The sequence below is a fragment of the Mus pahari genome, chromosome 6 (genome assembly GCF_900095145.1).
Source record: "Mus pahari chromosome 6, PAHARI_EIJ_v1.1, whole genome shotgun sequence".
NCBI lineage: Eukaryota > Metazoa > Chordata > Mammalia > Rodentia > Muridae > Mus > Mus pahari.
Genome location: NC_034595.1, coordinates 67,276,137 through 67,290,305, shown reverse-complemented (window position 1 = coordinate 67,290,305; position 14,169 = coordinate 67,276,137). Strand labels below are relative to the sequence as shown.

Below are 14,169 nucleotides of genomic sequence, written 5' to 3'. Positions count from 1 at the left end.
AAATCCACAAAACAAACTGAAAGTGTTGCCTTTGGGAAGTAGGCCCAGAGCTTTGAAAGAACAGAGGGAAGAGATATTTTTCCATTGTACATCTTTTTGTAACGGTGGGTTGGAAATACTTGGAATAAACTCCCAAGCAGAACAAAACAATTTTTTTCTTGGCCCTTCTTTACCTGTAGAATTAAGTCCAAACATCTTAGAAACATACCCGTGTCACTTAGTGTGGTTCTCAGAGTTGTAGCATGGCCATCCCCCTATAGCTTCTTAAAAATGCAGACTCTCAGGCCTGGGGCTGGGGCTGGGGCTGGGGCTGGGGCTGGGGCTGGCTCCGCAGGTAAGAGCACATAAGACTCTTAGAGAGGACCTGAGTTCAGTCCTAGCACCCATGTTACATAGCTTACAACTCTAAGTCCCTCTCCCAGGGATCTGTTGCCCTCCTGTGGCCTCTAGACACCTGTACTCGTGTGTACATATCCCCATATGAACACACTTTAAAAATACTTGTAATTAAGGTAGAAAATTAATATTTAAAATTAATCTTTAAAAAATATTTTCATTCCTGGTAAGGCAGCGACAGGTGGATTTCTGTGAGTTCAAAGCTGGTCCACTTTACATAGCAAGTTCTAGGTTATGGACCACAGTGAGACCCTCTTTGTAAAAAAAAAAAAAAAAAGAAAAGCCAGACTGTGGTGGCACATGCCTTTAATCCCAGCAGAGACAAGAGGATCTCTTAGTTCCAGGACAGCCTGGTCTACAGTGGGTTCTAGAGCTACACAGAAAAACCCTATCTTGGTAAAACAAAACAAAAACCAATGCAGGATCCCAGGCTCTAACTTGCCAGGGTTTTCAGATTACCCATACTTACAGTCAGTCTTAGGAAGCACCTCTTTTGTAAGCCCATGTAAGATGAACATCAAGACGTATGGATCCCTTCAATTTTTAATAATGGTTGCTTCTTTCTGGCTAGGGGGATTGCCCTCCTATTACTCGTTCAGCTGATTTCTAGATGCTGGGAGGTGTCTGTGAACTGAGTGGCTATATTCTAGCCCCTGTAACAGGCACAGCTCTTGTGCAGAAAGCCTTCCAAAACCTCTGTAGCCGTGTTACCTCTGATTGGGGCTACTTTTCATCCAGCAAACATTTATTAGCTTCCTGCTGTATGTGTAGTTGGTGCCAACGCAGGGAGAAGGCACTGAGCTTTCTTTGAGGTCTTCAGTTCCAAATCCAGGATCACCTAGTCGAAAGCCTCGAGGGTTAGAAGTTGTGTGCGCACCACACGGTACCTCGCTTCCCCCAACTGCGCGGCTTTTCTGAGCGTTACGGCGCCCTCCTCCTGTTCCCCCACCCCACCCCCCGCGCGGGGCGGGCGGGGATCCACGGGTTTTGCTCCGCGTTCGTAGCAGAGAAGGGAGGACCCTTGGGAACCGGACCCTGGTCGCCCAGTCCTGTTCTGGCTTGGGCCCATATGGAGGGGACCGCGGAGTCCCAGACGCCGGACTTGCGAGACGTGGAGGGCAAGGTGGGCAGGAAGACCCCTGAAGGACTGCTCCGCGGGCTTCGAGGCGAGTGCGAGCTGGGAACCTCTGGGGACGTGCTGCTCCCGGGGGCGCCCAGCACCGGCCACGGCCTAGGGGACAAGATCATGGCGCTGAGGATGGAGCTGGTGAGTGTGGGTGCTACAGGCCACGGGGACGGGGATATTTGTAGGGGCAGGCTCAGGTTCCCGGAGTTGGGCTGGAGAAGAGGGTCCTTCCCAGATCAATCCATACATCCTGGGTTGAAAGCAGAGTGAGGTGATGTCTCATTATTTGTCTCCCAAGGGTGAATGAAGGGTTGATAGGTCCTGAGAACTGAGAGTAGGAGGCACATCTCTTGGAAGTTTTCCCTGCCCAATAATCGGAAGGAGAGAGGCAAGGGCTAAGTATCACAAAAAAACTTAGTACAGCGCAAATTCTTCCCATCGGCATCCGGGGCCACCAATTTCTTCAGACCCCACTATAAGGCAACCGTTTTCTGTCCCCCTCTGGCAAACAGGGGAAGAGGTTTTGTTCTTAAGGCCCTAGGGTGTTCATGTCAGGATTCAGAAAAAAAAAAAAAAAAAGAGAGAGAGCTTTGGTGAGGTAATACCTGCTGGAAACTGCCTGCACTGGGGCACACTAAAAAACTTTTCCTAAGCATCCCACCGTCACGGTATTAGAGGTTCTAACCTTAATGGAGACATAGTAGCGTCACAGTCCGAGTTGGTCCTTCACCTGGGGCCCAGTCTCAGACAGAATCCCAGGGTCTCTGTACCTTCTTGGGGAAAGGGGGAGGAAACAGCCACACCTCCCCACCCCCTTCCCTGGTAGCTGTTGGTCTGGATTCTGAGCCAAATGGGCAGCCGAGTCCCAGCGGGCTCTCCTGGGGCCCTGGTTCCGGTGAAAGAGATGAATTACACCTGCCACCACTTTGCATCCAGTTCTGGAGAACTGAGGAATTGCCAGCTACTCATTGGCTCAGGACCAGAAGCCCACACTGACTTAACAAGTCTTCCTGGGGCCCCACTGTGTGCACAACCTGTGGCAAGCAGATCTGGAAGGGTGGAAGGAAGGACATGGGACCTTGAAGGCCAGTCCAGGGCTTACATTCTATGGTAAGAGAGGCCAAGAGAGTCTCCTGAGCTGAGTGGTCAGAGAGGATCCCTGAGGGCAGGAGATGAATGCCAAGTGTGTATTTAGCTTTGAGGGTTGCATTTGAGTGCCAGATTCTGCTGAGCAGGGCTATGGCTGTATTCTCCTCCTAAAGAGGTCTGGTTTGTCTCTTTGTACAAGTTGCTCAAGCATAGAGAGAGTTTACCTAGCTTGTCCTTTGAAAACCAAGGTGTTTTGTTTTATTTTATTTTTGAGATGTGGGCTTACTGTGTCGCTCAGGCTGGCCCCAAACTCATATTCCTCTTATCTCCGTCTCTTGAGTGCTGGAATCATGGGCATGTGCTACCATTCCCTGCTGGAAATTAAATTATACTTAGAACATAAGCCATGTATTAACATCCAAGGTGTACAAGGTGTTTTTCTTTTAAAAGAATTTTAAGAAACTTTATGTGTAGGAACATTTTGCCAGTGTGTATGTGTGTGTACCACATGCATGCCTGTTGCCCATGGATGTCAGAAAGAGCAGCCAATCAATTGGAACTGGAGTTATGGATGGCCGTGAGGCACTATGTGGGTGCTCTGTGAGTGCTCTGGACTACTGAGCCACCTCTCCCCAGCCATTCTTCTCCTTGGAGGTGCTGGCTGAGTGTGAACCCTTGCACACGCTAGGGGAGTGCTCTGCAATCCAGCTGTACCACCGCTGCTATGTGATGTCCCCTCCATGCTTGGCTTGATACATGGTATTTCATAGATGAAAGAATGAGGTAGGAAGAGGTTAAGCAGTTGCCCAAGGTCACTCAGAAAAGTAAAGTCAAAATTGGAGCCCAGATCGTCTGACCGCATTCATCATGAAGACATGTTTTGTGCCAGATACTTTAGGCACATTTCATGTCATTGAAATGAAAAAAAGTTTCAGACACCTCTGGGCTTGCTTCTCATACAGGGAATCTGGAGGCCAGCTTAACCTCTGACTCACATTCTTTATAAACTTGGAGGGAGTACATTTAACTTCTGATTTCATCTCTTAACTTTTGGCCCATCAGGCCTGGGGTCGGAGGTTTTCCATGAACAGCGTACCAGCAGAGGGGGAGATCTCGTCGGCTCCTTTCTCCCTCAGGCCAGGATAGCACTGACTTCTTCTCGTACTCTGCCCTACCCTCTGGTTTACTGAAGCACAAGGGTAGGGCAGGAGGTTTGAGGCCAGGAAGGCAGAGCTGACCCAAGCCCTCTGATACCCTTCAGATGCCCCTCGCCCTGCTCTCCTTGGGTAGGAGCAGACGCTTGCCCTTCAGGCTAAGGTCAGCCCTGTTTTTGGCTTCCTACTCTCGCTTTGTTTCCCTAGTCAGTAAAGAGCCAGATTCTGAGATGTGTGGGAATGGCAAACAATGGCAATCTCTCAGTCCACCCAAAGAGCTGTTGCTATGAGAAGCCACCTCCACAGAGCAGTTTGTGAGAACGCATTAGCCAAGGAATGGAGGAAAGGCATGGGTTCAAATCTTGTCTCTGCTTCTGATGTGTTCGTTATCTTAAGGAGGGCCCTGTCTCCTCCTTGTCTTTAAAAGGGTTTTTTACCCTTTAGTGGAGGAAATGAGGGGATAACTGTGGAATTAGACACCTGTTAAGAGCTTTTATTTTAATGACAATGTTTAATGCCAGTAGTCAGTTACCATGGCTCTAGAAATTGGTCTTCGGGCTTTTAACCTGAGGCCTGATTTGGGTTGAGCACAGAGGGAGCCCTGCTGTGAACGCCTGGGCTGGGCAGAGTCTGATCTACTCATGGGGAAGAGGAGTCTCCAGGGAAAAGCATTGGGCGGCCTCTATTTATCTTCTGCTCTGTTTCCAAAGAGATGGCATGAAATGAGTGTTTCTTTTTCTATCGAGAAAGCCTTCTGCTTCTATTCTGGGAGGTGATGCTGTCACAGTCAGGGAATCCCACTGTTGCAGGATTAAAGAATCTGGTGCTCAGATTGGTTTCCTAAGCAACACAGTACAACTCAGCCTCTTGAGTCTTGGGGACCAACAGAGAGATCAGATAATGAAGGGGAGAGAGTCACAAAACTGAACTACAAGTATTCTATGCAACCTTAGGCAGAGAGCCTCAAATGAGTTGGGCAGGGACTGCTCTCAGGGTTAGGGAAAGGAAGAGGCAGACTAAGGCTTGTACAGGAAGAGAAATGCTGTTGGGGGCTAGGGATGTGCTCAGATGCTGAGTCCTTGCTTGCCTTTCATACTGAAAGCCCTGAGTTGAATCCTCAGCACTACAGAAAACTGGGTGTGGCAGGGCAATGCCTGTAATCCCAGTACTCTGGAGGTTAGGCAGCAGAATCAGAAGTTCAAGAAAAAAATGCTGGAACGAGGGCTTGTCTCCCAGAAGAGCTGACCCGGAGTGATGTGGTGTCAGGTGTTTGCCATTTAGAAGTGGAGGAGGGTACATCCTTTGGTTGTCTGGTCAAGTCCAGCCTAACCAGTCTTAGCTCACTTCTTCCATCTAGGTTTGGGCTATGGCCCTCCAGGTGGGTACAATTCTCTGGAGCAGTTGTTTTCTCTACCATTTGTCACATGGAATTTAAAAATTATATTTTCTGTTTGTTTTGCCTGTTTATGTATATGTGTGGACCATGTATATGACTGGGGCCTGTAGAGGTCATGAGGGCTTCTCCTGGAACTGGAGTTAAGGATTGTTATGAGATACTATGTGAGGGGCTGGGAACTGAACTCAGGTCTTCCAGAACAGCAAGTGAAGTCAGGCATTGCATTGCCACATACTTTTAATCATATGGGAGGCAAAAGCAGGTGCCCTTACCTGCTAAGTCACCTTGCTGGCCCTCTAAGTCCTTTTAAAAATTATCTTCTATTTTGAAATAGTTGTCTAGAATGACCTTGAATTTGCAATCTTGCCTCTACCTCTTCAGTAGCTGGGATTACAAACTTGTGCCACCAGGCCCATCTCTATATGAATTGGTTGATTTGGTTGAAATTTAAACTAAATCTAAACTTAAAAGCAATAATGTACCAGGTACACTGATGCGTTCCTTTAATCCCAGGACTCAGAGAAGATGAGGGCAAACAGATCTCTGTGAGTTTGAGGCCATCCTGGCATAGAGAGTGAGTTCCAGGCCAGCCAGGGGGACACAGTGAGACCTATTTCAAAAACAACAACAAACGTAGCAGGATCTTGATTCACAGTGACGTGACTCAAGCTAGAGAGATGGACAAGGGCCACAGTGTGACGGGCTTAGGAATGCAGCTGTGGACGTGGGTAGACTTCATTCTCAGAGCACGGCAAAGCACAGGAGCAGCTTCAGATTTGTGCTTGAGGAAGGTTAGCTCGGTGCACTTGCGAGCTGGAGGGACCCTGGAGACTACACTGCGAGCATTACTCTTACTTCCAGGGGACTAAATGGAGACCACTGGCCCCAAATCCCAATGGGACTCTGACCCTGAGCTTTGCCTTGCTACCCAGTCTTCGGGGAACAGGGAATCAAGCTAGCACTCGCTTGTCTCCTCAGCACCCACCTCCTTTTGGCCCAGACTGCTTCCCAGCTAACACCCCAAAGGATTGGGTTTCTAAGTCCTCTGGGTGAGTCTGGATTGGTCTAATAGTTTACCTTGAATAGAAAGTGTGGAGCCCAGTGTCTTAGTTTCCATGCTGTGAAGAGACAGCATGGCCACAGCCTGGTTGGGAAGTTGCTTTTTTTGTCTGGAGCAAGGCATGATGGAACCCAGGATTTCACACATGCTAAGGAGGCAAGTTGATCTCCAGCCTAGCTTGATCTGAAAATTTAAACAGGGGTGTCTTTGCTCTAAACCCCATATCTCTTTCCGTGCTTTTTAAAGTGAAGTGTAGCTGGCTGAACTGCAAGATTAGGGGAACACCTGGGGAACTCATCCTGAAATGGAACTAATCTCTTTTCTCACTTCCTCAGGCTTACCTGCGAGCTATCGATGTGAAGATCCTGCAGCAGCTGGTGACCTTGAACGAGGGTATTGAGGCAGTGCGCTGGCTGCTGGAGGAGCGGGGCACACTGACGAGCCATTGCAGCAGTCTCACCAGCAGTCAGTACAGTCTGACAGGGGGAAGCCCAGGACGCTCAAGGCGGGGCAGTTGGGACAGCCTGCCAGACACCAGTTCAACTGACCGGCTGGACAGTGTCTCTATTGGTAGCTTCTTGGACACTGTGACCCCCAGAGAGCTGGATGAACAAGGACTCCCTGGGCCTTCCTGTCCTGAGATTGACTGGACAAAGGTTATCCCCAGTGAGGACAGGGCCAGGACTGAGGTGGACATGACATCCACCAAACTAGGGAGCTTAACAGCCACATGGAAGCTCCCAGGGGACGGGCTCCAGTGTGGACCACCTGAGCCATCAGAGGATGACAATGCTAAGCAGGGCTTTGAAGCTCATTGGTACTGGGGACAGTGCCAGGATGATGTGACCTTCTTGTAAAAACTTTCCTACCCATTTGTACTTTGTGGCTCTTTCAACTTTTGGCCCAAGTCTCCCTCAATTTTCCTTCCACCTCCAACTAGACAGAGGCTGTACTATAATTGGTTACCATGGAAGCCTGGCTTATCTCTCTGGTTCCTGGGGAGCCTCTGCATTTATCCCTATTATTGGGTCCCTAGAGCTATTTCCATAGAGATATTGACTCTAGAGGCCTAGCCTATGGCTCCTGTTGTAAGGTTATCTCCATGCCCCTCCCCAGTGAGGTGAATTTTATGGAACGTAGGGCCTCTAGGAGATCACTGAAGAAGAGATGAGGGTAATCCCCTCATCCAAAGCCTAGGAGCTAGGATGCACTTACAAAACAGTGGAGATTGACCCTGTCAGATGCGCAAACCTCCATGGACTGGCCCTCCTAGATACCTTTGGAGTTGGGAGACCAATCCTTTCATGCCTGCTGAGTGACGTCATTGCCTGTCATGATACATGAAGTGCTTCCTCTATACCAGTCCTGGTGGGTGTGGCACTTCATGTCCCTGCCACTGCCTCTTGTGAGAGGGAACATATCACTTTTCCTGGCAAGTGTGTGTGCTGCTTGTCTCAAGTTCTTACTTTTCAAACGTGGTGTTTTCATGTTGTACCCAAGGATTTCCCTACTATGGCTACATCCCTGTCCAGGGCTGTAAGGATACACTCTTAGTAAGAAACGCAGAGCCTCCACCTAGGCTCCCCAATCTGCTTGGCTCACTTTACTGCAGACTCTTGTCTGGCCCTGGGCTGCTCTCATCCCTGATTCCTGCCTCCAGATCTGTCGGCCAGGAGTTCCGTCCAAGTTTCTTCACACATCCTCAGTTTCCTTTTTAGGCCTCTTGGGGTTTTTGTTTGGTTTTTGGAGACAGGGCTTGTCTGTGTATCCCAGGCTGTCCTAGAACTCAGTCTGTAATTCAGGCTAGCCTTGAACTCAGAGATCTGGCTACCTCAGCCTCCTGAGTGTTGGCGTTAAGTGTGTGTCACTGCCGCCCAGCTAGACCTCTGCATTCTTATGTCTCTTATCCCACTGTTGCTTGGGAATAAGAAGAGTGAAGATCTCAGCGTTCTGGGGACACTCTTGGATAGTGGGACCATCTCATCATCTCTGACCCTGTGCTTACTATTCCCTCATTCTGGCCAGCCTACCACAATTTGGTCACAAGGATGCTTGCCTGAAGTTGAGACACAAGGAATCCCTTTGTCTTAGCTACAATGTGGGAGTGTAGCAGGAAAACAGAGGCCATTTGGTCCATGGGCCTCATTAAGGAGAAGAGACTATACAAAGTCCTTCTTTAGAGCAAGCCCATCACTCCTGAACTTGATGGATAATCAGGACTGGTTCTAGGGTTGGGTCCCAAGGCCCTGGCTAATTATACCAGAGAAGAAATTCAGAGAAATTGCTATTTTGGGGTTCAGGCCCAGAGAAAGGCAATGGGGGTATGGGCAGAGTAGGAGACAAAGGATGTGATTAAGACCTGGACAAATAAGCAAGGTGTGTTGGTGTATGCATTTCATCTGAACACTCAGGAGGCAGAGTTGGGTGGATCTCCAGGAGTTCCAGGCCAGCCGAGATAATACATAGTGAGACCCAGTCTCAAAAAACAACCAAAGAAACCAGAATGACTTCTTGGTGATTAGCCCTTTGAGTCCTAGGTAACTGCCCTGTCTTCACCATCTCATGCTGGGGGAGGTAGCCAAGTTGACTACTCTCCTGTCTCCAAGCTCCAATGCCTCAATTGTTGTTTTGCAACCACCAAATCCAACAGAGTACAGCCTCTGGCTCTTTAAAACCCCTCTCCTCCCCTGCCTCAAAGAGGTCACATTTCAGAGTGACTTCATCCTGTTCTCTGCTGTTGCTGGATCTCCTTACTGTGCCCATAGCTCTGGCGTTCAGAATCTTCCTTCCTATGGCCACCCATCGTCTGTGGTGTTCAGCCTCCCCTTACTGTGCCCATAGCTCTGGCACTCCTGCTTTCTTGCCCTCAGACTGGAATTCTGAGTGCTGCATCCCAGTCCATGCTCTGAGTCGATCTAGAGTGCTCCTGTTCCTCTTTGAAGCTATTGGATTCCATTTTTTTGAGGCTCATTTCTTCAGCTTTAAACTGAGCTGAAGAGATTGCCTGCCTCCTTGTGGCCATTATGCAACACTGCTTGAGTTGCTGAGTGAAATCTCCAAGTTTAAATGTAATTCAGTCTGGCCGTTAAGTAGAGAGGACTAGGCCTACAGATGGCCTAGGTTTGTCCAGTTCTACCCGTGGTGAAGCTGAAGCAATAGCTATGTTACAGACCTTACAGTCTGTCTGCAAACCCACAGCTCCATTCTTAGATCCGTTACCCAGTCAACACCCCAAAGCCCAAAGCATTTGAAAACCATTTTCCTCATTGTAAGATTTGAGACTTATGCCAGGCGTGGTGGCGCACGCCTTGAATCCCAGCATTCGGGAGGCAGAGGCAGGTGGATTTCTGAGTTTGAGGCCAGCCTGGTCTACAGAGTGAGTTCCAGGACAGCTAGGGTTATACAGAGAAACCCTGTCTTGCAAAACCACAAAAAAAAAAAAAAAAAAAAAAAAAATTGAGACTTATCTGGGTATAGTGGCACACACCTGGCCTGTAATCCCAGAAAGCATCTATATTGTAGTCAGTGTTGGCATGGCACTCACTACATAGTTAAATCTTGTCTGGAACACATGGGCAATCCTCCTGCCTCAGCTTCCTGAGTGGTGGAATTACAAGTGTGAACCACCACACTTGACTTTGAGTATCCTGTCTTAATTTTAGACTTCATCATGAGGAGTCCATGAGCAGATGTATCCCTGGCCCATCCTATTGCCTCTAAACTGCCTGGTTGAAGCCTGGCGTCCTGTTAGCATGAATCTTTAGGAGTTATAGGTAGGATCTGTTTGCGAGCTCAGCAAAGTATGGAGAGGTTAGAGATGCAGAGCGACAAGAGAGAGATGAAAGCGGGATGAAGTCTGAGCTGAGGAAGCACACTGTTCTCCATGGATGCTGGGGTCTTCCTCAGAACTCATAATTCCAAGACGGTAGCTTTGGAAACAGGACCTGGGAGGGGTAAGATGGGTCTGGCCACCCTGATTTCATCTGTCCAGGCAACATGAGCCTGGGAGAGGTCAGGTGTTAGGGTGTGTACTTGGTAGAAGTGGGGAGTGGTGATGGCTGAATGGAAGCTCAGTGGCGGTTCCAGTTAGAAATATTTGGGGTTACAGTGAACACGAGCTCATTATGGGTACGGTGCCAGGTACAGGCTGAGTATTCAATTACACACGCTCAAAGAATACTGTGTATAAAACCACAAGGAAATGTAAGATATAAAAAGAAAATTAACCTGGTTTATACATTAAGCATTTAAAAACATTAATTCTTAATCCTATAAACAGTGCATTGTTACCAACATATTGTTGCTTAGAAATTTGCTAATTTCAAATAGGTAACAAATAAGCCATAGTAGGACGAACTCAATGTGACTGTAAGGCCTTCCAGGAAACCTATGGCTCCTCGCTTCATTCCCGCTCAGTCACTGTTCCTTATTCTCCTAGGAGAACAAGCAGTATATTGATTTGTTGTTGCTGATGTAATGAATTACTATAAATTTATTGGCTTAAAAACCAGTTAGGCTGGGCATGCTAGCACATGCTGGCAATCTCAGCTTTCAGGAGACTGGGGCAGGCAGGTTGCAAGTATTAGGCTGGCCTCAGAAAAGGATTCAGACTTGGGAGAAAATCCTTAGGGTTTTTAAAACCTGTAGCCCTTGTGACCAAGGGTTTCTGCAAGCTGGGCTCTTGGCAGTTTGTCCTTTCCAGTACCACTGTGTGTGCCTGTTCCTCCAGGCAGAGGTAATTACAATCCCAGCAGACTAACCTGGGTTAAATGGTTTTTTTTATTCCCTAGTGGTTAATTATCATTGTTACTAGACTTTTTTTTTTCTTTTAGTTCCTGATCCCTAGTCCTAGTCTTCTCTTGGACAGAGGTATTCATTCAAACATGTCAATATATGTTCAGAAACCTATCTTTAATATGTGTATGTGTTTGTGGACGTGCGTATGGAAAAATGATTCTGTGCTTTTATGTGTTTTAAAGTGTATAAACAGAGCTGGGCGTGGTGGTGCACTTCTTTAATCCCAGCACTCAGGAGGCAGAGGCAGGTGGATTTCTGAGTTCGAGGCCAGCCTGGTCTACAAAGTGAGTTCCAGGACAGCCAGGGCTACACAGAGAAACCCTGTCTCGAAAAACAAAAACAAAAACAAACAAAAACAAAAACAAAAAAAAAAAAAAAAAAACAAACCACCACCAACAAAAAAATAAAGTGTATAAACGGCTATTTGATGAGCTGCTCCCGTTTCAGTGACAACACAGTGGAAGGCTTGTTTTTCACCTATTCCACAGAGTACAGTATTCCTGGGCACCATCCTCTCTTGAACATAGCAGGTCCCAGCCTCTCCTAATTTCAGATGTGATAGCCATAAACTTTCCAACCAACTTTTCACCAAGTTGCTTTACTGTCCACTGATGATCCTTTTATTTCACTGGGATTACAAAAATATGATTTCCTGACACTATTAGTACCCTTTCATTTAGAAGTCTAATTCTGTACAGAAAAACTTCACATCTCAGAGGACCATTTATATAATCTGAAAATAAAGTCCATACCAGTGATAAGTGACAAATGCTTAAGTGTCTTCCATTCCCCTCCCCCTTTTCTCTTGACAGTCTCATTGTTCACACTGGCCTTCAACTCACTATGTAGCGGAGGTTGTCCTTGAACTCCTGATCTTCCTGCCTCCATCTTCTAAGTACTGAGATTATAGGTCCACATCACTATACCTAGCTTTACAGAAATAAACTAAACCCAAACAGGGTCTCCCTTTGTAGTTCAGGTTAGCCTAGCACCCAGGGGTCCCCCAGCCTCAGGTTCCTGAGACTCGGATTCCAAGTGTTTGCTACCATGCCTAGTTTTCCATATCACTTTTGAAGCAGTAATTGCGTTCCATGCTTTTGTTCTGGTTTATTCTCTTTAAACTTACTGGTATGAATCTGTAGTCATTGTAAATGTGATGTCTTTCGATTATGCAGGGTTTTTTTTGGTTTTGTTTTTTGGTTTGTTTTAAGAGCTCTTGGTGCTCGGTTCTTTGCACACCCAGCAGCTTATGATCACTTGTAACTCCAGCTCCAGGGGGTCAGATGCTGCACTCATCTGCACTTACATGCTCACACACCTACACATAATTAACAATAAAAAAATTAAAAATTATTATGTGTATACATGTGTGCACATATGTGACTGTATGTAAGTGCAACGTGTGTACGCAGGTGGGCATGGTGGCTAAAAAAAGAAAACGGTATTAGATCTCTTGGAACTGTAGCTGTCCCATGTGGGTGCTGGGAACTGATCTCTGGTTCTCTGAAAAAAAGCAATAAGTGCTCTTTACCACTGAATTATCTTTCCAACCTTAAAAGAATAAATCAAACATGGGACTGGGAATATAGCTCCAGTGTAAGGTGGAGTGCATTTCTGGCATGCATGAGTCCTAGGGTAAATGTACAGAACAGTGAAGTTAATAAAGCCTGGTATGGCCGGGCATGGTGGCACACACTTTTAATCCCAGCACTTGGGAGGCAGAGGCAGGCGGATCTCTGAGTTCAAGGCCAGCCTGGTCTACAGAGTGAGTTCCAGGACAGCCAGGGCTACACAGAGAAATCCTGTCTCGAAAAAACAAAAAACAACAACAAAAATAAAGCCTGGTATGGTGGTGTACTCTGAAATCATGACATTTGGGAGACAGAGGCAGAAAGATGAGAAGTTCAAAGTCATCCTTGGCTATCTAGTGAGTTTGAGGCCAGCCTGGGCTCCATGAGACTGTCTGGAGAAATAAAATAATCAAGAAAAAGTAGAGAAAATAGAGTACTGAATACTTATACACTTACCAAGCAACTTTCTTTTTCTTTTTATGAAGACCTTAGTTTATTATGTTTCTTAGGGGTGGGGGTGCACCTGCCATCATGCCTAGGAGCTCCAAAGGACAATGTCTGGGAGTTGGTTTTCTCTTCCCACTGTGAGGGTCCTGGGATTAGAACTCAGCCACAGTTTAAAAACAAGTACCTTCACCCACTGCACATATCGAGTGGACCTGGGTTTAATCCTTAGAATCCACATAAATGAGTGAGGTCTGGTGGTTAGCACTGAGGGAAGGTCAAACAGGCAAGCCTATGAGGCTCATGGGTCAGTCTAACTAGCGTACTTGGTGAGTTCCAGGACAATGAGACCCTATTTCAAAACACAAGGGAGGCAGTGCATAATGAACAATACCCAGTGTTGTCCTCTGCCTCCCAGACACCTGTACACACACATGCCTACACAGCTACACATATATGTACACCTGCATACATACAAGAACATTCAAAACCCAGCACTGAAAAAGAAACAAGGCTGGGCGGTGGTGGAGCCTGCTTTAATCCTAGTATGTAGGAGGCAGAGACAGGGTGATCTCTGAGTTCAAGGCCAGCCTAGTTTACAAGGAGAAACCCTGTCTTGAAAAACAATAACTGGGGGCTGGTGAGATGACTCATCGGGTAAGCACATTGACTGCTCTTCCGAAGGTCCTGAGTTCAAATCCCAGCAACCACATGGTAGCTCACAACCATCCATAATGAGATCTGATGCTCTCTTCTAAGTGTCTGAAGACAGCTCTGGAGCAAGCGGGGCCAGAGCAAGAGTTGGAAAGTTGGCTTAGTGGTTAAGAGCACTGACTGCTCTTTCAGAGGTCCCGAGTTCAAATTCCAGCAACCACATGGTAGTTGACAACCATCTGTAATGAGATCAAATACCCTCTTCTGGTGTGTGTCTGAAAAAACAGCTACAGTGTACTCACATATAATAAATAAATCTTTTAAAAAAAGAAAAAATAAAATCAACAATAACAAACAAAACACAACAAAAAAAGTAAAAACAAGATTATCAGTCAGGTAAAGAGAAATGTTGCTAAGCCCAAGTCTGATCTCCAGGACCCATACAGTGCAAGGAGGTTTGGAATGTGGTGGGGACTGGGGGG

The 14,169-nt window shown here is 47.0% G+C and overlaps 1 protein-coding gene across 1 annotated transcript; it reads left to right on the top strand.

Annotated features, from left to right (window-relative positions):
- The first annotated feature begins 1,349 nt into the window (after positions 1–1,349).
- On the top strand, positions 1,350–9,555 carry Lurap1 (leucine rich adaptor protein 1). The gene is made up of 2 exons (XM_021201084.2): positions 1,350–1,663; positions 6,557–9,555. The coding sequence occupies exons 1-2, from the start codon at positions 1,466–1,468 to the stop codon at positions 7,076–7,078; spliced, it is 720 nt and encodes a 239-aa protein (XP_021056743.1). The 5' UTR covers positions 1,350–1,465; the 3' UTR covers positions 7,079–9,555.
- The last annotated feature ends 4,614 nt before the right edge of the window (positions 9,556–14,169 follow it).

Coding starts and splice junctions, on each gene's coding strand:
- Lurap1 (XM_021201084.2), top strand. CDS start 1,466: ATGGAGGGGACCGCGGAGTCCCAGACGCCGGACTTGCGAGACGTGGAG. Junction 1,664..6,556: donor TGGCGCTGAGGATGGAGCTG/GTGAGTGTGGGT, acceptor TCACTTCCTCAG/GCTTACCTGCGAGCTATCGA.